The sequence below is a fragment of the Recurvomyces mirabilis genome (genome assembly GCF_035927965.1).
Source record: "Recurvomyces mirabilis strain CCFEE 5264 chromosome Unknown scaffold_33, whole genome shotgun sequence".
Classification (NCBI taxonomy): Eukaryota; Fungi; Ascomycota; class Dothideomycetes; order Mycosphaerellales; family Teratosphaeriaceae; genus Recurvomyces; species Recurvomyces mirabilis.
In genome coordinates, this window is record NW_027041967.1 from 191,245 (window position 1) to 211,102 (window position 19,858).

The window sequence follows — 19,858 nt, forward strand, 5'->3', positions numbered from 1 at the left end:
AAAGTCTGCTCTTCCGCCCTCGCAGCCAGCAGCCAGGTCTTTACTGCTCAGACTCTTGGACTCGGTGCGTGTGCCACGGCTAGTGCGCCTGCGGGTGGTGCGGCGGTCGCGACGACGAGCGCGGGTAGTGGGAGCGCGGCTAGTGCGACTGCGACGGGGAGCCAGGCTTCCTCTTCTGGAACGGCAAAGGCTAGTGGTAGTGGGAGTGGAAGCTCGACTGCCAGCGCGGCACAACAGACTGCTAGTTCTGGTGCTTCGAGGAAGTTGGTGTACGGCGAGGCGGTGCTCGGATTGGCTGGTTTGGCTGCATTCGCTCTGTGAAATGGCAGGGTCGGGCTGGTGGCCTCATAGCTGCTTGAAACGTTGGCAGCTTTCCGAGTCTTGAATATGGCGTCTGGGTGATCGTTAGGAAAGCCGTCCACGCAGGTCCGGAACAAGGCTTTGAGCCGAAGGAGACTGCTTTTGTGGACATAGCCATACCGAAGTTCATGTTTTCAGCCTATTGCTTCTCTCCACTTGACACTCCATGCTGTGAACTCGTCCTCAACACCCTTCCAATCGGTCTTCATGGCTGTCGACGCAGACATGGCTTCCTTAAGGCATTTTTCCAGTCCTTTCCTCGCTCGCTCCTCGTCTAGGTCGTAGAAGCAGCCGACCATCTCGTCGACCTGATGCGGCAGCTTGCGGAGGCTCTCCAATGCCTCGTCCAATCGCTTGACATTCGCTGTCCGAGTTTCCCGCTCTTCCGCCGCCTCACTGTTGTTCTTATTGAGTGGTTTGAACCGTCTCTTGAGTAAAGCCGGATACAGCAGAACCACCTTCTTCAGCTTCGCTTCCGCCTCTTCGACGAGTGCTTTGAGCTCAGGCCTGTCGCTCGGCATACTGTTGGCAGCATTGAAGATATCCTCTACGCTATCCTTGTCCCCACTGACAGCCTCATCATCACTGTCTAGAAGCTCATCATGTCCTTCAGTATCAGGATCCTCACCATTCTTCCACTCTTCCAACTCCTCTATAGCATCCTTGATCGTGTCTCGGTACTGCTCTGCCTTCTGTACTGCGAGACCACCTAGCCCAAGCTTTTCTAGCTCGATCACAGCGTCACAGCTCTCCCATACTACACCCGTGGAAGACAGACTGTTCCTGCTCCGCGCGTTACCTTTCCCTTGTGAAACTGCCTGAACTTCTTGGAGCAATGTCTCCATCTCTGAGAAGACCCTCCTCACTCTCGCTTGGGCTTCCTTGGCCATCATAGTACTCCATAGAGCATACTCCTGCTCGCAGATCTGTACCGCACTCATCATTGCTGGGAGACATTCTGCTGTAAGTAGCCTGATCACTTTGCCGATCGCAGAAGGTGTGAATGGTTTGTTGATTGCCAGGAGGCTGATCTTGGTCGTGTGGGCCTTGACCAGCATGGCCGAGTCGCGTAAGACATGGAGGGGGTTTGGAGGGTCTTCGATGCGTTCTGCAAGAGGTGACGGTGTCGAGGGCTTGAGGAAGGTGGCGAACTCGTTCAGGCGGGTCAGTGTGGCTGCGACTTGCTCGTCGAGCGCCTTGATGTCTGCCTCGCTGGGCGCCATCGTGCGAGACGATGTTGTTTGTCTGTAGGTTGTGAAGATGTGCATGTCACATGCGAATCCCAAAAGTTGTGCAGCAGTCTTGGCACGAGCAAGGTCACCCCGCCGCCAACCATCACATGAAGATAATCTCTCCGATCTAATGGCTCGGCCAAAAAGTGTGTCGTCTGCCCCGATATCTGGTGATCTGGCAGACAAGACACTGGTCCTAGACAATGGCGCCCACACCATCAAAGCTGGCCTCGCCGTTGGCCACGCCGAGAACGAACCAAGCCTGCACGACTGCCATGTCATACCCAACGTGATCGCGCGATCTCAGCGCGACAAGCGCACATATATCGGCCCAGAATACTCGGAATGTCTGGACTTCGGCGAGCTGGCATACAAGCGACCCGTAGAGAAGGGTTTCATCGTGAATTGGGAAGGCGAGAAAGCGATATGGGAACGCAGCTTCTTCGACAAAAATGCTGCGGTTTTGCAATGTGTACCCGAGGAGACCAATCTCATCCTGACTGAGGCGCCGAACTCGCCTACGGCGTTACAGAGACATGCCGATGAGATGGTGTTCGAGGAGTTTGGCTTTGCCGGCTACTACAGGACTATAGCCCCCACTCTGAACGCCTACGCGCCATCACCATTCCCATCTACATCGATCTCTGCCCCAGGAATACCAGTCGAATGTCTCCTAGTAGTAGACGCTGGCCATTCCCACACGACCATAACGCCCCTCTACCAAGGTCGGCCCTTCCAAGCCGCCATCCGACGCCTCGAAGTCGGTGGCAAAACCCTCACGAATCAGATGAAAGAACTCATCTCCCGGACCTTCGACGTGCATCGCGAAGATCATATCGTGGGTGAGATCAAGGAAGATGTTTGCTTTGTTTCTCAGGACTTCAACCGGGATTTGGAGAAGGTCTGGAAAGGCGGGAGGTATGATCCTAGGGAGATCGATGCGAGTGTGGTCGTTGACTATGTACTCCCGGATTACGAGACGATTAAGCGTGGGTTTGCGCGACCGCATGATCCGAAGGCGAATCTGAGGAATATTATGCTGGGGATTGGGACGGAGGGGGGGAGGAGAGAGCATGTTCTCACGATTGGGAATGAGAGGTTTGTCGTTCCGGAGCTGCTGTTCAGGCCTTCGGATATCGGGATGCAGCAGGATGGGATCTGTGGGACGATATTGCAGGCTATTAATGCTTTGCCTGAGGTGCTTAGGCAGGCCTATCTGGCCAATATCGTGGTTGTTGGGGGGACGAGTAAGTTGCCTGGGTTTGTGGAGAGGTTGGAGGCGGGGTTGAGGGGGATGGTTGATGTAGATCTTGTGGTTAGGGTGGCGAGGGCGGGGGATCTGGTGAAGAATGTTTGGCTTGGAGGTGCGAGGATGGCGCAGAATGAGGAGTTGGTGAAGAGTTTGTTGGTGAGTCGGGCAGAGTATGCAGAATATGGGGATGGGTGGGTGAGGAGGAAGTTTGCTGGAAGAGTAGGAAGATGAGAAAATCTGTCCGGGGTGGATCGGCGCTGTCTCGTTAATGTGCTGGGACATAGCAGCATAAATGCCCATGCTCAGAGTGCGAACGAAGTTGTCTTTCAGGGCATCTTGCACAAGGCGCGATACATCGAAACATAGATGATGAGTCCACAAGACCGGGAGGCTATCGTCCGAGCAAAACGCCCTCACCACCACGACTGGAATGCTTGGATAATGCTGATCTTCATCGCAAGACTCTTATATGTGTAGCATGCTCGATATACTGCGTGTCCGCACCGAAAGATCTGGCTGCCGCCACTGACCCCTCGGTCGTTGCAAGACCAAAGACAGAGTGTCATGAGATAAAGACGCGAGAATCCTGTCCGGTCGGACTTTCTAGAGACCACTCTCATGAGGTCCATCTGCGGGAGAGGAGTGCATGAAGCTACATCAGGCCAGAAGAGGCCAGGCGAGGCTGATGAGAAAGCGGGACAGGGAGGGCGAGAGAGTGTTATTCTGCCATAGTCTAGGACCGTAGGTACGAGGCAAGATAAGACGGAGGTTCGTCGACCATTGGGAGAAATGTAGAGTTCTTTCTACCTCGAGTGGATTTACTACTCACTCATCATCACTATCGCTATCATCCTCAACCACAAACCCCGCCCTCGTCCCTCTTCTCACTATGGGCTTGACCAAAGGTACATCGTGCTCATCCTCATCCCGGTCATTGAGCCCATCGAGTAGCGTCCCGCTCAACCCAGCATTCCCCGAAACCTCCTTCAACGCTTTCTGCGCAGGTGAGGCCGGATCATGAGGTTTCACTCCGTCCATAGCATCGCCATCATCTTCGTCGCTATCCTCCTCGAACATAGCTGGTCGCTTCTGCCGCGTTTGGGATACTATTGCAGCGGGCTCGGCTTCCGTGACAGTCGCAGTCGCAGTCGCAGTCGGAGCAGCAGTAGCAGTAGCAGCATCAGCACCTGTATCTGTATCCACATCACTATCCTCCTCAAAGATCGGTCGTCGTTTCGTTGGTCGCGGCGCTGTTTCCTCGGCTTCGGAAGAAGAAGCTCCGACGAGATCCTCGTCGTCTTCCATTTCATCGTCGGTGGTGGCAAGAGGAGAAGCAGTCTTCCTCCTCTTCTCCGCCCTCTTTCCACGAGCACCAGCATCCGCAGCACTCCCCCTCTTCTGCTTACTTTTCCCCTTCTCTTTCTTCCCAGCCTCAACATCCAACACCCCACCCTCCTCACCATCCCCTTCCTCCATTCGCTTCAAAAGTGCACTGCGGATCTCCCCCGCCGTCTTCCTCCTCCTCTCCGCCTCCAACCGGAAAAACTCCGCGTCCGCATCGGCATCACTCTCATCATCGCTCTCCGTAACAAACAACCTACTCTTGATCTTCGAATTCCTCTCTTTCTCCCTTCTCCTCCTCTCCGCAGCTCGCTCATCGGCTTGAGCATCCGTCAGCTCTGTGCGGGTGCGTTTCGTGAGGCGGCGGCGTTTACTAGGCCTTTCCTCGCCATCTGTTTCTTTGCGAGATTCGCGGAGGTTGGGAGGGAAGAGCGATGCGTCTACATTGACATCGGATTCACCTGCTCCTGCGCCAGCACCAGCATTGCCATCGGTATCCTCGTCATCGGCTGAGTCGTACGTATTGATCGCTACTCGCCTCACGGCAGATTTGTTCCGCACCATCTCCGCCGCCGTCTTGCCTTCCTCGAAATGTGGAGGGTCGAACTCGGTGCGTTTGATAGCAGCAAGTCCTTCAGTGACTTCCTCCGTCGAGAGATCGGAGGGTATAGTCCAGCTCGCATCAGCGTCTTCCACTGTACCTAGTCGTTCGCAGCCGATGGTGGTAAGGAGGAGTCGTAAGTGCTTATCCTTGAACAATTGCTCTTTGCGCTCGTCCGTGCCGCGGCTGAGGAAGATGGTAGGCGGTGGTAACACAGCTCCTATGTGGGGACACTCGCCCTCGGCCTCGCGTTCGATGGAGGACATAGCCGCCCTCTCCGCCTCCCACGCCTTCCTCTCTTCAATCGCCCGCTCGAACTCCCTCTTCACCCAATCCAGAATTTCTCCTTTACTCTGCTCAAGCAACAGGCTGACAATGACAGGAACCTTCATCGCCTCCTCCACAGTCCCCTTAAACTCCAACTCCGCCGGTGCTCGCGGCGCTCGCTTCTCCACAACCCTCTCGTACCCGTTCTGCAGGTAAAACACCGAAGCCGGGATTTTACTAAACAGCATCTCTGTCACGCACATCTCCTTCCATCCATCACCCGCCACGTCCTTGGAAAGCCACTTGACGCATCGCCGGAAGACTTGCTGCACCAGCGCCTCCCAGTCTTTGTAGCCGTCGATTTCCGTACTTAGACCTCTAGGACCTTTGACCATGCGGTGTAGGAGCTGGAGAATATCGACGCGGAACAATAGGATGGCCAGTTCGTGCTTGAACGCCAGACGGTAGAAGTACCGATGACACCGTTTCAGCTGATCTGGGTTTAGATCGGCGTAGAAATAGAGTAATGAGATGAAGGTGTCAACGCAAGGTTGTGATAGGAACTTTGCGCTGAAACGGGAGAAGTCGAATTTGCGTTCCGATACTGTGGCGTGAGCTGATCGTTCCTCTTCAGCAGCGTCTTCGGGGTCGTCTTGGCCCGTGGTGTTGCTCTGCTTACTTGCCTTCTTCCGTGCTCGCCGCTTTGAGCGGATATGTAGGTCGGCGTTCTGCTTGCTGTACCTCTCTAGCATGCGGACAAAGACATGGACACACTCTGTTACTGTGTCGAGATAAGCGAAACCCTGGTTTGTATAGCCTCTCAAGATCTGCACGATCCGGTCGTGAGTTGCCTCCTCGTAGAAGATGCGATTCTGAATGTTCTCCGCAATTTCCTGATCTTCTTCGTCTTTGCTCTCCGCCATAGTTTGTACTGTAAGCAGAATCTGGGTGAAAGCCAAAAGTGTCGATTGCAGATCGATCCAGTTCTTCTCATCGAAGAAGCGTTGCATGTGCCTGTTGAGTAGGACGAAAGTCTCTTGGTCAAGTACAGCAGCGATGTATGCGAATGTGCTATCTTCCAGTGGTCGTTGGGAGGCTTCTGCTTGGCTTCGTCGAGCCGATTCTGCTGAAAGGAACCAATTGATGAGGTAGAAGTACTGTCGCTTGTGCACTTCGCCCACTCTGTCCGTCTCTCGCTCGATCGCTTTTCGTAAGCTGGAAAATAGAGGATTGAAGCCAGAATCTAGGAAGTCCTCGGTGAAGCTTCGCAGATGCTGTCTCGCAGTTTCCGTCAACTCCACCTTCTCCCCAAAATCAGTCTGCTCGTTCGTCTGCTGTGCGATCTTGCCACGCTGTCTCGGCTTATTCCACTTCTTGCTCTGGTCCATCATCTGCAATGTCGCATCACCATCCACAATGCTCGCCTGACCCGTCAAAGTGCTCATCTTCTCATCCTCCCGCTTCACCCACAGCATTGTGCCGAAACGGTTGTGTCTGCTCGGAGCATGTCGATTATAGCCCTTGTGCATCGCCTTCTCCCTTTGCATCAACGACTTTAGCTCGTCTGTCTCTTGCGCCTGCATCTGCTTCTGCTCCATAAACAACTTCTTCGCATCCACTCCCTTCAGCAGATGGAACAAAATCTCCAGCAGAATCACATCCTGATCCTGAAATTCGTCGTTTGCCCCCGATCCCAAGGTGAGAAGCAAACTAAAGATATCCTGGTCATGAAACACATCAACAGTCGAAGAACGACTAATCTCATTCTCATCCCCTTGCGAAGGCAACATCTGCGGCTGCACAATCATGGCCATGTTCCGGAACAAATACAACATCAGGCGTATGATCCCTTCATCCCTCTTCGTCCTCTCCCGCCTCTCCACACTCATACTCGGCAGCCCGATCCTGACCGACGTCCGTAAAATCTTGGCATGCTCATAATGCAAGATCGCCCGCTTATACCCCACTTGCGCCAGCTGCAGATAAGGTAGATGTCGATGATGATTGACCGTCGTCTTTTCATCCTCCAACTCCATCGGCCAGGTCAACGGAACGAGCAATTGTAGACATGCCAGTGCCAGCTTGGCCTTCAGCTTGTTCTCCTGCGTCGACTCGGGCCATAATGCCAGGATCTCCAGCAGATCGCCCTTGACCAGATTCGCTTCGGCCAGACATCGTTTCACGTCGAAGCGGTTCAGCTTCTCGTCGTATAATCGTAGCCATTTCGTCAGGTCCTGGAGTGCGGCATAGGCGTCGTCGCCTACTTGGTAGGTGTCGTCGTAGCTGGAACTGCCACCTACAGCTGTGACGAGGGAGTAGACGTAGGCTCGGACCTCGGGGTCGACTGTCTGCGATTTCTCCCAGATTTCCTCCATCGTCGTGTCTGCTGCTATTCAGAAAGCATTGGCGTGAAGTCGGGTCGATTTACGGAAGACGCGTAGCGCGACCAGGACGCGTTCGCAAGGAAGGTGTAGCGAGATCTTGCTTAGGTAATATGACATCGTAGCCGAGGTCTAATTTTACAATGGCTGAAGGATGCCGATGTCGATGTCGATGTCGATACGAGTACTATACTGTTTACACCCCCAACACGATGCTCGCCTCACGATCAGCCACCAGGCTCTCGACCCGCTTCGTCTGCTCACAATGCCGCGCCTTCAGCTCGAGCAGAAGAACACTGGCCGAAGCACAAGCCGCCGAGATCAAGAAGCTGGGTGTAGTGGGAGCTGGGCAGATGGGTCTCGGCATAGCATTGGTAGCATCGCGCATGGCTCAAGTCCCCGTCACCATCGTCGATAATTCGCAGAAGAGTTTAGACAAAGGTCTTGCATTCGCAGGTAAGCTCTCAATCAAATTCAAATCAAATCACGTCCCCAACTCACAGCCTCCCCCCAGACAAACTCCTCGCAAAGGACGTCTCCAAATCCCGCCTCACCCAATCCGACGCCGACTCCACTCGCTCCCGCCTCACAACCACCACCTCCATGGACGACCTCGGAGACGTCGACATGATCATCGAAGCCGTGCCCGAAATCGTCTCCCTCAAACAATCCATCTTCGCCCAACTCGCCCAGGTCGCACCCTCCCACGCCGTCCTCGCCACCAACACCTCCTCGATAAGTATAACCCTCATCGCCCGCGCCACGACAACCGACCCCACGGACCTATCAGCCGCCAGTCGGGTCATAAGCACGCACTTCATGAACCCCGTGCCTGTCCAGAAAGGCGTGGAGATAATAAGTGGTCTCCAGACCTCCCCCGAGACCCTAGCCACAGCGCTGGCATTCTGCACCCGCATGGGCAAAATCCCCTCCGTCTCCGCCGACTCCCCGGGGTTCCTCGCAAACCGCATCCTCATGCCCTATATAAACGAAGCCATCATCTGCCTCGAAACCGGCGTGGGCGCGGAAAAAGACATCGACGACATCATGAAGAATGGAACCAATGTTCCCATGGGTCCGCTAGCGTTGGCAGATTTTATTGGTCTGGATACTTGTCTCAGTATCATGGAGGTTCTGCACCAGCAGTTGGGCGATAGCAAGTACAGGCCTGCGGTGCGGTTGCGGAATATGGTTGCGGCGGGGTGGGTGGGGAAGAAGGTGGGAAGGGGGTTTTATACTTATTGAGCAAGTTGAAGGAAGGGTCTTGGAACTGGGCTTTTGAGAGTCCATGCCTGGGGGCCTTGGAGGCGAGGGTGTGAGTGCGGGGGAAAGCACAGCATCGTGGCTTTGGTATAAAGGGCTCGGTAGGCCTTATGGAGCTCCGGAGGTATTGTATGCGAGGACAGGAGATTCTAGGCCCGCCATGGCCTTCGATGGATCATGCTTGAAGTGCCCAAATCTCCTGCGCTCACTTCATGTGCATGATCCTCTCGACCATTCGGGCACGGCATCCCCCACATTCCGCTCAGTGAGTCCGGATTTGGAGTAGACTGGAGATGTCGTTGTGGTTGTAAAATGTCTTCCTGCTAGCACATCTCAAAGCACTGAAGCCTGAGCGACATCCGGTTGATGATCCTTCAGAGGCGGTGTGCCCCATCTTCCTCGTTTCGAGAGAAAGCGGGGAGGGGATCTGATGGAGTGGGGTCGAACTGTGCATTGTGTAGGATATACATAGTCTACACAGGGCGGCCCACACACTCTGTACCGTACCGTGCCTCACCATCTTGTCGCCAGAGGCACCTTGCTGAGCCCGCCGTCCCACTTCCTGGTACAGATGAGTACACGCTGCAAGCGACGTCTGCCTTCGCTACGAAAGCCGCTCTCGCCTTCGATTTGGCACGAGTGAAGCCCAAAAGCCAAATTCTAGCCTCTCGGCACAGGCCAGATCGACCACGCATTTGGAAACCCCCCTATCTCACATCGTCCTGGCAGCAAAACAAACATCTACACCCTCCCCCTCCCCACCCACCCCACAACCCCAGCACAATACCCCACCAACCTCCCAACCCTCTTCCGCTCCCCCTCACAAACCCCCCTCCAAACCTCCACCGCCTTCCTTAAACCCCATTCCTCCTCACCACCATCATCACCATCATTATCCCCACCAGCGGCATCACCAGAAACGACAATATCCCCATGCACCCCCAAAAACCTCGCCATCCACACTTGTCCGAGCTCGAAATCCCTTCTTTCCCTTAGCAACCACGTGAGAGCATGGACGAACGTGACCATTTCTCCGCTGGAGGGAGAGGGAAAGAGGGAGCGGAGAGCGATATCTGCCGCGGCTGGTGGGAGTGCCTTGAGATGTTCGATCACTTCAGTATACTGTCCAGTCTCCGCAGCGGAGCGAAGGAGGTCGCTGAGACCCTCACGGCTACCATTCTGACGATGCTGCTGGGTCAGGACTTGGGATCTCTCTTGCTCTAGCTCGGCTCCACCAGTCGTCTTTCTCGGGTCTTTACTGCTAGTCGCAGCACCGGGTGCAGCTTGTCTATCCTGTAGTGAAGGGAGGAAGAATGGTGCCTTCTCCGGCTTCTTGGGTGCTTCCGTTGGCTTGTTGCGGACGCGGATGAGATCTAGATGGAGGAGGTTTTGCCAGCGGGATCTAGGGACCATGGAGAGGGAGAGGAGGTCGGAGGAGAGCTGGTCGATGTCGGGTTCGGCGTCGAGATCTAGGTCGAGAGGTTCGTCCTCGGTAGTCTCTTCGTCTTCGTTGTCTAGTGTGATCAGCGCTTTGCCGCCTTCGCCACTGGCTGTTGGTGCTTGTGATTCCTGTGCCTGCACAATAGTCTCCAATTCGGCCTTGCCGATCAGCCGGGTAGGTACGTGCATGAATAGAGCCTTGTTACTCCAGACATCTACGCCTACACTGCCTTCTCTAGCTGTTGCTAGGTATTCGCCAGTAGGTGAGAACGCCAGGCTCACGCAGGTCGTCTGAAGCTTAAAGGCATCGATTAGATGGCCGGTAGGAAGATCCCAGAGCAGGATGATACTACTGAGAGATGCAGCGATCCAGTGACCATCAGGTGAGAATGTCAGATCGCTGATCGTAAGACTCTGTAGCTCCGCAAGTGATGGCCGCGAAGGCCAGAGCTCACGAATGAGTTTATGCGTACTGATATCCACTACCCTTACGCAGCCATCTGTGCAAGCAAAAGCAGCGAGGTCCGCTGCGCGATGAAAGCGCATTGATGAGATCCCCGTACTTGCCGTCCAGTCAAGCTGGTGTACCAGAAGTCCAGAATTAAAGTCCCAGAATTTCACCTTCCCATCCTCGCCGGCGGAGACGAGCGTCTTGTTCAGGTTGTTCACAGCTAGTCCCACCACAGCAGCGCCATGCTTCCCTTGTCCTCGATAGAAGATCTTCTTGCCGTCCTCAGTCCTTTCTTCTTCGAATCCGGTCTTCTGCAAGTCTATCCTCAACTGCTTCGCCTGCATCGGCGCCAAGCGGGCAGGGAATCTCTGTCGATGGATGCCAGATTGCAGATTGAACATATCTATGCCGCCCTTCTGACTTCCCACGACAGCGAACGTGCCGGAGGGATCGACTGCAACGGAAGTCACAGGGCTCTCGTCGCTGGTAGGGAATGCCCATCGTCCAGCACGTTTCCGTCCCCAGAACCATGTTCGTGCTTTATGGTCGCCTTGATGCGCAGTGATGACGCTCTCCCAGCCAGTCATGCCAGAAATCTCTGCATCGACTTTCTTGCCGCTCTTGGCATTCTGCCAGATGCCATGATTGCCTGGAACAGCACCCATACCACCATCACGATTTAGACTACACGCCATACCCGTGATCGGCGGACACTTCAGTTCTTGCAATTTATCTCGCGATTGACCGGAAAGTAAGCCCTGCTTGCGTGCTTTGCTCTGCAAGGCGCCTTGACTTAGTTCCTGGCTTTGGTTGTCTCTTCGCAATGACCAGCCCCATAAGCTTCGATCCTGGCTGGCGGACATGAGCCATTTGCCGGTATCGTCAGCACCATCGGACGAGGTGGGAAGAAATTCGAGATTGGTGATTGGAGCGCCATGTCCGCCACGATGGTGCAGGATACGTGGTATAGGTGAGAAGGGCATCTGGTCAAAGATCCAGGTCTTGAGGTTGTTGTCTAGACCACTGCTGACAAGGGTGTGTTGGCCTGGCAGGAACTCGATCTTGCTGATGCCTCCAGCCGTGGTCGGTGTAGGGTCTGCATGGGCGGAACGTAGTACGCCGGCTTTGCGACCACCTTCGTTGAGGTCCCACAACGTGACATCTCCAGATAATGAAGAAGCGGTAGCCATAACGCCTGGCTTCTGACCATCCTCTCCAGCACCTATGCCATCGGTGCGAAATGTGATAGATGTGATTGCCACACCTGCCGACATGTTGAGCTGCATGACAGTCTGGTCTGCTCGAACATCGTGGATGAGTAGAGGGCCTTGCTGGTATGCAACGGCCACAAGCGACAAGGCAGGTGTAGGCTCGATGGCTGTCACAGCTCCGAAAGATGTTGATGGGGGCAGGACAGTGTAGACGAGCTTGCCACTGGAGACATTCCAGACTTCTGCGCTGCCATCTTCTCGTCCTACGACGACTTTGTTGAGGAAGGTCGGTAGGCTCGAGATACACTTGGTGAAGTGAACAGGCGACACGCCTTGCAGCGTCGTGTACAGCTCATTCGTTGCAGTCTTCCAGATGAGCAAGGTAGTATCGCATACCCCAACCATCCAGCCTCCGAAGCAGCAGAAGGCCTTGATATCTTGTCGCCACCCTTTCGGTACTTCTAGGTCTGCTATCTTCTTCCCTCGCTTAAATACCCATGCTCCTCGTGCTCCATCCTCTCCGGCCTCCGACCATGCTCCAAACACTTTGTCTTTCCATGCAATGCTGGCAGTGATTTGACCAGGCGTTTGAGGTCGCGTGATGAAGACGAGGTTCAAGCCTTTGCGCAGGTCATATGTCTGCAGACTTCTCCCGACACACGTCGTGATCTGGAAGGTCGTCTTGCCGAGTGGTACAGACGTGAATGGCACACTGGTAGGCGAGACGAGTCCAATCGTCCTGTATGGCGCGAAGAGGCGTGAGGAGCCTGGCTTGCGCTGACCTTTCGCATCACCATTCGCCAGCTTTTGCCTCTTGGCTACGGGTTCATCCATCCTCGCAACCTCCATATTACGCATTCTCGATCAGACGACAAAGTGGCAGAGCCTCAAGCTCGAAATGCTAGATCTGGAGAAACTTTCCTCAGCCCTACGAGCATGCATTAGATTTAAGCTTTCCTTATCGATTCAAACCACGCGAGATTCTGCATCAATGTGGGGCAAGTGGGAAAAGACGCAAGATGATGGCAGTGTGCAGTGTGCAGTGTGCAGTGTGCAGTGTGCATATCTTCATATCAGCATCTATGGTAAGCAACATTCGCAACCCATATTCGTAAGTACAGGAGTGAATGGGGAATGTATGCAACGATTGTCTTGCACTCCTGATGTGCATAATATAACATCACCAGAATCTACTACAAGATAGACATCGCCACAATGGCATTTACAGAGCCCCTCACACGCACCCTCTCCAACGAGTCCACCCGCTCTTCCTCGCACTCACATCCACTGTCCGCAGTGTCCTCCTCGGCATCCTTGTCAAAGAAAGCACGACAAGCCGAGATGGACAGCAGCGGCAGCTTCGGTGAAGTCGAACGCGCTAGCATTTCCATGCCCCCGCCGGCTCCAAAGCCTATCTCCCGCTACTCCTACCAAACTTCTTCACGCCGCGGGTCAAGAATTTCTGACAGCCACTGGCTTAGCCCGCTACATGCAGAGTACGCCGCGGACGACTTCGTAGCCAGTAGCGACGACGCAATGGCGCTCCCCGAGGACGCGGATGCCGCTGTGCAAGGTACGCTCTCGGGCACGATCCGGCGGCCGAGTATGGAAAGTGGACGCATGAGCTTCTCTTCGTTGTATGGACGTGGGTCAACTGCTCCTAGCTCTGTTGCTGGAGGCTCCGAGCCAGACGTCGCCATGAGGCACGAACTCGCTGATCGTATTCGGACTGCGGTTCATCGAGACCATGTCACGACCTCCATGCAGAATGGCTCTCTTTCGCCCTCCTTCAGTGGCGGCAGTCTGCACAACTTGGCAACATCTGCACCGGCTGCAGCTCCAATCTCACCACCATCCGGAACCACTGTTCGTAGCACAGGCGGGCGTACTAGGGGCCGTACACCTGGTGTATCAAGACGAGTCTCAACCAGTGGGCAGAACTCTGCCTCGCCCTCCGCCGATCGAAGTCTCGCAAGCAATCCGAACCGCATTGGTACTATCGGTATATGCGCCCTCGATAGCAAGGCCCGATCGAAACCATCACGGAACATCCTCAACAGAATGCTTGGCAAGGACAACGAGTTCGATGTCATCATCTTTGGCGATAAAGTGATCTTGGACGAGAGTGTAGAGAATTGGCCTGTGTGCGACTTCTTGATTAGCTTCTTCAGCGATGGCTTTCCATTGGAGAAGGCGATCGAGTACGCTCGGCTAAGGAAACCCTTCTGCGTCAACGACTTGCCCATGCAGACGATATTGTGGGACAGGCGATTGTGCTTGCGTATACTCGACCTCATGGCTGTCAGGACACCGAAGCGTCTGGAGATCAGCCGAGATGGTGGACCAGTGATCTTGAGCCGCGACATAGCAGCACGTGCTAATGAGCTTACTGGTCTGAAGCTTGAAGGCAGTGATAATGGTCGAGGAGGAGGGGAAGCTCCACCATATGACGTTCACGTGGAAGACGACAACGATACCCTGGTTGTCAACGGTCGTAAGTTGACAAAGCCATTCGTGGAGAAGCCTGTTAGCGGCGAGGACCATAATATCAACATATACTACCCGAAGTCACAAGGAGGAGGTGGGCGAAGACTGTTCCGAAAGATCAACAATAAGAGCTCGGAGAAGGATGATAAGTTGGAAATCCCACGTGCCATCACCGAGCCGGAGCAGAGCTACGTCTACGAACAATTCCTGAAAGTTGAGAATGCTGAAGATGTGAAAGCCTACACCGTCGGTCCTGACTTCTGCCACGCCGAAACTCGAAAGTCACCCGTCGTGGACGGTATCGTTAAGCGCAACCCAAACGGCAAGGAACTTCGCTACGTTACTAGCCTGCGCAAAGAAGAGCAAGAGGCGGCTGCAAAGATTGCTACGGGGTTTGGTCAGCGGGTTTGTGGGTTTGATATGTTGAGGGTGGGCGATAAGAGCTATGTGATTGATGTTAATGGGTGGAGTTTTGTGAAGGATAACAATGAGTATTATGATCAATGTGCGAGGATTATGAAGAGTATGTTTATCCGGGAGAAGTTGAGGTGGGAACGAGGACCTGCCACGCCTAGTGAGGATAGTGAGGGTGATGTGTTGGGTGCGGGAACGCCGCCGAGGAGGAGCATGACGCTGGGGAGGGAGAAGGAGAACGCGAGGAATTCTTCCGAGAAGGCACGGAGTGGTGATGGGCAGGCTGGACACTACAATGCGCTTAAGAGTGTGTTTGGTTCGAGGTCGTTTAGTCAGCTGCGGGATAGTGTGTCCAATGCGGCGCACAAGGTCGGCCATCCTCATGGTGCGAGGAGTCCGAGTGGTACGACGAGCCCTCTGACTAGTCCAGCGAGTATGGAGCGCCAGGCGAATCTGCCACTGAAAAGAGGACCGGCCATGCCTTCCAATATCGACGAGGTTCTCCCGCCACCGGCTGTCAATACTTCGAATGGCCCGAGTAGTCAGGATACATCCAGCGCAGAGACTGTGCTCGAAGGGCCTGTACCGACTGCTCGCGAACCAGAGCCTATGGATCTTCCTGCTCCTGCTGTGAAGTCGCAATGGAAATTGAAGGGTATGGTGGCCGTCATAAGACACGCGGATCGCACACCCAAGCAGAAGTTCAAGTTCACTTTCCACACCAAACCTTTTGTCGATCTATTGAAAGGGCATCGCGAGGAAGTATTATTGGTCGGTGAAGCGGCTCTGGAGAGTGTGGCTCGTGCGGTCGAGATGGCACAGAAGGAAGGACTGGAGGACAAGGCGAAGCTGGCGACGTTGGCTAATGCTTTAAGGAGGAAAAGAGGATTGGTGGGCACGAAGGTGCAGATCAAGCCCATGTTCAAGAAGCCTAAGAAGGAGGAGAAGGGTACTCTGGGTGAAGGGGGCGAGATGGCTGCTGTGCCGGCGCCGGCTGAAACTCCTACGACTGATGCCACGAGTACCACAGCAGGCAAGCACCAGAAGCGACAGGATTCGATCTCAGAAGTCACTCTCTCCCGTGCTGCGGCTGCCGACAATAATTTGGTCCTCGACAAACTGCAGCTGGTGATGAAGTGGGGTGGTGAGCCCACCCATTCTGCTCGATACCAGGCTTCCGACCTGGGCGAGAACATGCGCAATGACTTGATGCTCATGAACCGCGACGTCATCTCCAATACCCGCATCTTCACCTCTTCCGAGCGCCGCGTCACGACTTCCGCCCAGATCTTCGCTTCTGCTTTCCTGGACCAGAAGGATCTGGACGCCGATCCGGATCTTAACGGCATACGGACACGGAAAGATCTTTTGGATGATAGCAATGCGGCGAAGGATGAAATGGACAAAGTGAAGAAGCGGTTGAAGGGGCTTTTGAGGAAAGGTGAGAAGGCTCCTGAACAGTTTGCTTGGCCTAAGGATGGCACGCCGGAGCCGTATCTGGTTGTGAGGGATGTGGTGGATTTGATGAGGTTTCATCGGAGGGTTATGGGGGCGAATTTTGCAAGGTTGAAGGGTAGTGAGGCTGTTGTTGCGCTGGAGAAGCTGAAGCATCCGGAGAAAGGGGCTGGTGGGGCGAGTAGTGCGGATGGTTCTGGTGCGGCGGCGCAGGGTCCGGGGTGTGAGGGCGAGGCGGTGCAGGCGAAGGCTTCTGAGGTGCAACCTAGGTGGTGTACTGGTGAAGATGCAGAACTGTTCCGTGAACGGTGGGAGAAGTTGTTTGCGGAGTTTGTGGATGCGGAGAAAGTGGATCCTAGTCGGATCTCGGAGTTGTACGATACGATGAAGTTTGATGCCTTGCATAATCGGCAATTTCTGGAGTGGGTGTTTACGCCTAGAGGTGGGGAGGATGAGGATGAGGCGGAGAGGATGGCGAGTGAGGCTGGGATGCCGGGGTTGGCGAGGACGGAGAGTAAGGTTGCCAGGGAGGAGTTCTGGGCTAGCCATGAGGCTGGGGTGGGTGTGAAGGAGGATGATGGGAAGGAAGGTGAGGCTCATGTGGACGGCAAGCAACAGGCAAGGACGGATACTATGGCAAGCGGTGCAAAATCGTCGACATTGAGCGACCGTGCGGGCATCCGTCGACGAAGTCAAGAACTTATGAATGTTGTTCGGCCGGCCATTGTGTTTCGGGAATCCTACTTCAACCTCTTCACCGGTGATACAAGTCTGCCAACCTCCGCCGCGAAGCACGATGCTCGTCTCGATAAGCTGAATAAGCTGTATACGCTGGTGAAGACACTCTTCGACTTCATCGGACCACAGGAGTATGGTATCACGGAAGATGAGAAACTCGAGATCGGTCTTCTCACATCCCTCCCATTGCTGAAAGAAATTGTGAAAGATCTGGAGGAAGCGCAAGCAAACGAAGACGCCCGCAGCTTCTTCTACTTCACAAAGGAGTCCCACATTTACACTCTCCTGAACTGCATCCTCTGCGGCGGCATCCGCAGCAAAATCGCGCGCAACGCCATCCCGGAGCTCGACTATCTGAGCCAAATCTGCTTCGAGCTCTACGAAGCTGAAGACACCGAACACCCCATCGACCCCGAACACCCAGACCAAGTCTACTACAACTACTCCATCCGCATCGCCATCAGTCCAGGCTGTCATACCTACGATCCACTGGACGTACAGCTAGATAGCAAGCATACTATTGGGCGTGCGCCACGCAGGACCTTGATGCCGCATACGGAGTGGAGGGTTGTACTGGAGACATTGAGGGAGAAGTTCGAAAGGGTTGACTTGCCGAGGAGTTTTACGGCGGTCAATTTGAGTGAGAAGATGGGAGGGGAGGGTGGTGGTGCTGAGAGTGAAGGGCTGGTGCCTAAAGAGGAGGTGAAGGGAATACGACACCACCGGTACGTCGGCCGACGTTGAGGGATAGGGGGTCACTTACTCTGGGCCGTAAGGATTTCTTTGAACGGACGATTTATGGGTGACGTGAGATGGTGTTGGTGGCATGAGTCAGGGGACCATGAGTAATGGACTGACCTTAGGTATTGATGATACAGATTATATGAATAGAACAATGCCATACATCTACTTCGTATCCACAGTCGTCGCCCCGTTTGGTGCCCAAAATTCCGATGTATTGAGATACACTCAGTACCGAGCGTCCATATCGTCGAGGTCGTCAGTTTCTTCCTCACTGTCGGGCTCTTCACTGTCACTCGCATGCCCGTTTGCAGCTGGTCTTGAAATCTGGCTCCTGACGATCTTCTCCGCCTCCTCCTCATCCACCACATCATCATCTGACTCCTCAGTCGCAGCCTCGACTAGTGATGTCTTGCTGAGGCTATGATGCAGATCCTCCGCACCGCCAACATTCAGTAAACGTGCCTGCTCGGGCGTCAAGTCAACGATTTGTGGTGCATACTCGCCCGTCTCGTCATCTTCGTCAAATGCTGTGCTGTCCATGTGCACTTGCTCGCCGTCTTCCATCTCGAGGAAACCTGACTTGGCGAATGTGCCTCCGAACTGCCAGCCGTGTTCTGTACGTAGATATTCTTCGAGATCGTCAAGTTCGTCGATCATGTCTTGCACACCGATACTGCTTTGGGTGCCTAGACCTTGAAGACCTTTCCGGAAGCGCACTAGCAGATGTTTGAGCAAGGAGCCACCCTCGTCTGCCAAGTCTATGAGACCGCTGTCGGCCACCTTGCAGTGCTGAAGCTGTAACAATAGTGCTCTGATGACCTCTATGAAGAGTTGAGATCTGGTCACTACTGCTGAGTGGCAAGTGAATAGCAGATTCAGGAGACGCTTCCACTGTTCGAGACAGGAGTAGTTGTTCAGCGTTAAGACCATGAGAAAGCAGAACTGAAGTTCGCCGACCACTTCTAGAGCATCGGTGCAGTGCTCGTTAATGAGGCTGCTGAGTGCCCAAGATCGATCTTGTGCGGCTTCCGTGCGCTCTCGTCCTGTAGCTCCTTGCCGCCATGTCTGCTTGAGCTCGACAGGCAAGAAATTGAGCTCTTGATCTGTCTGTAGCTCGGTCTCTGCTTTGCTCAAGCCCGGAATATGCTCCAGGTCACGCTTGCTCGAGCTGCCTGAGCTGAGTGACCGTGAATCCGAAGTGCTGCCAGTGATGCGTGACAACACTTTGTCACTGATGTGACTGGTGAGCTTGCTCCAGTCGACGAGCTCCTCTGACTCGTCTTCTGTGTCTTTGGCGGTCGTCTGTCGGTATGGTGTGAGTCCTTCCTGCCAGATGCTGCCAAGGTTGGCTCGCCACCTCAACTGCTCGGCTTGGTCTGTCACTGCCTGCAAGGTCTCCGTTGAACAATCCCACTTCGCGATGAAGATCGGTATGCCTGGCGCGTTGGCGCCCTGCTTGATCCTGAACCAGATGCCATGTCGCTCGGAGAATGCTGTGCTTGAGCCGACAAAGGTGAAGTGCAAGCCTGGCGGTAATGTTTTCACGCCTCGGAAGCGTGGCGTGGTCGTGAAAGAAAGCAGGTCGATGCCAACTAGAGCCTTATCTGGAAGGTCAAGGAGCAATAAAGCAGAGTTTGTACTCGACATGATATGTTTTGTTCGTGTAGAAGCAAATTCGCATTTGTCTGTTTTGGGAAATTGTAAAGCCGGACCTCACCTCGTACTGAATACAGCATCAAGAACTATCTCTGCTCCTACAAATGCATGAAACGGTTACACGTAGCTGTTTGGTATTGTCATGATTCCAAGGCGCGTGTGAGATAGTTGTGAAGACGATTGTAGATCGAAAAGAATTGTTCCTGCGTCATTACACAGCGAGCGACCCGGACTCGACGTCTCGACACCCCAAAATTCCAAACATTGATATTTCGACCAATACTTGACCAAAACACATGATTAGAGGCTCAAGATGTTCCTCAAACCTCTACCGATCGAATAAAACGATTGGACGCTGTGGGAATTGAACCCACGACCACTCACAAAGTCATGTTCGCAGTTTGGAAGCATGCGAAGCGAGTATCATACCCCTAGACCAAGCGCCCTTGGTTGTTTCGATTGCTGCAGTTGTTGCTATATGATGGCTGGAGTAAGGGCTTCCGGAGAAAGGCCGGGTCTCCGCTATCATTTGGCACCCATTCCGCCTTTCCCTATCTTCGTTGCA

At 54.2% G+C, this 19,858-nt stretch overlaps 7 protein-coding genes and 1 non-coding gene across 8 annotated transcripts; 3 read left to right on the top strand and 5 right to left on the bottom strand.

Annotated features, from left to right (window-relative positions):
• Positions 1–494: 494 nt before the first annotated feature.
• On the bottom strand, positions 495–1,583 carry LTS14_009735 (uncharacterized protein; the record flags this gene model as incomplete). Its single annotated transcript, XM_064842416.1, has 1 exon — positions 495–1,583. The coding sequence occupies one exon, from the start codon at positions 1,581–1,583 to the stop codon at positions 495–497; it is 1,089 nt and encodes a 362-aa protein (XP_064690044.1).
• Positions 1,584–1,722: 139 nt separating this feature from the next.
• ARP6 (Actin- protein 6) lies at positions 1,723–3,210 on the top strand (the record flags this gene model as incomplete). Its single annotated transcript, XM_064842417.1, has 2 exons — positions 1,723–3,000; positions 3,175–3,210. The coding sequence occupies 2 exons, from the start codon at positions 1,723–1,725 to the stop codon at positions 3,208–3,210; spliced, it is 1,314 nt and encodes a 437-aa protein (XP_064690045.1).
• A 459-nt stretch (positions 3,211–3,669) lies between these two features.
• On the bottom strand, positions 3,670–7,428 carry TOF1 (Topoisomerase 1-associated factor 1; the record flags this gene model as incomplete). Its single annotated transcript, XM_064842418.1, has 1 exon — positions 3,670–7,428. One exon carries the CDS (start codon positions 7,426–7,428, stop codon positions 3,670–3,672), a length of 3,759 nt encoding a protein of 1,252 aa, XP_064690046.1.
• A 218-nt stretch (positions 7,429–7,646) lies between these two features.
• LTS14_009738 (uncharacterized protein) lies at positions 7,647–8,679 on the top strand (the record flags this gene model as incomplete). The annotated part of the gene is made up of 2 exons (XM_064842419.1): positions 7,647–7,890; positions 7,949–8,679. 2 exons carry the CDS (start codon positions 7,647–7,649, stop codon positions 8,677–8,679), a joined length of 975 nt encoding a protein of 324 aa, XP_064690047.1.
• A 759-nt stretch (positions 8,680–9,438) lies between these two features.
• UTP21 (rRNA-processing protein utp21) lies at positions 9,439–12,657 on the bottom strand (the record flags this gene model as incomplete). The annotated part of the gene is made up of 1 exon (XM_064842420.1): positions 9,439–12,657. The coding sequence occupies one exon, from the start codon at positions 12,655–12,657 to the stop codon at positions 9,439–9,441; it is 3,219 nt and encodes a 1,072-aa protein (XP_064690048.1).
• A 357-nt stretch (positions 12,658–13,014) lies between these two features.
• VIP1 (inositol hexakisphosphate and diphosphoinositol-pentakisphosphate kinase) lies at positions 13,015–17,637 on the top strand (the record flags this gene model as incomplete). Its single annotated transcript, XM_064842421.1, has 1 exon — positions 13,015–17,637. The coding sequence occupies one exon, from the start codon at positions 13,015–13,017 to the stop codon at positions 17,635–17,637; it is 4,623 nt and encodes a 1,540-aa protein (XP_064690049.1).
• Positions 17,638–17,862: 225 nt separating this feature from the next.
• Positions 17,863–19,373, bottom strand: LTS14_009741 (uncharacterized protein; the record flags this gene model as incomplete). Its single annotated transcript, XM_064842422.1, has 2 exons — positions 17,863–19,241; positions 19,355–19,373. 2 exons carry the CDS (start codon positions 19,371–19,373, stop codon positions 17,863–17,865), a joined length of 1,398 nt encoding a protein of 465 aa, XP_064690050.1.
• A 269-nt stretch (positions 19,374–19,642) lies between these two features.
• On the bottom strand, positions 19,643–19,739 carry LTS14_009742. The gene has a single exon. It is a non-coding gene; the product is annotated as a tRNA-Ala (tRNA).
• Positions 19,740–19,858: the final 119 nt, after the last annotated feature.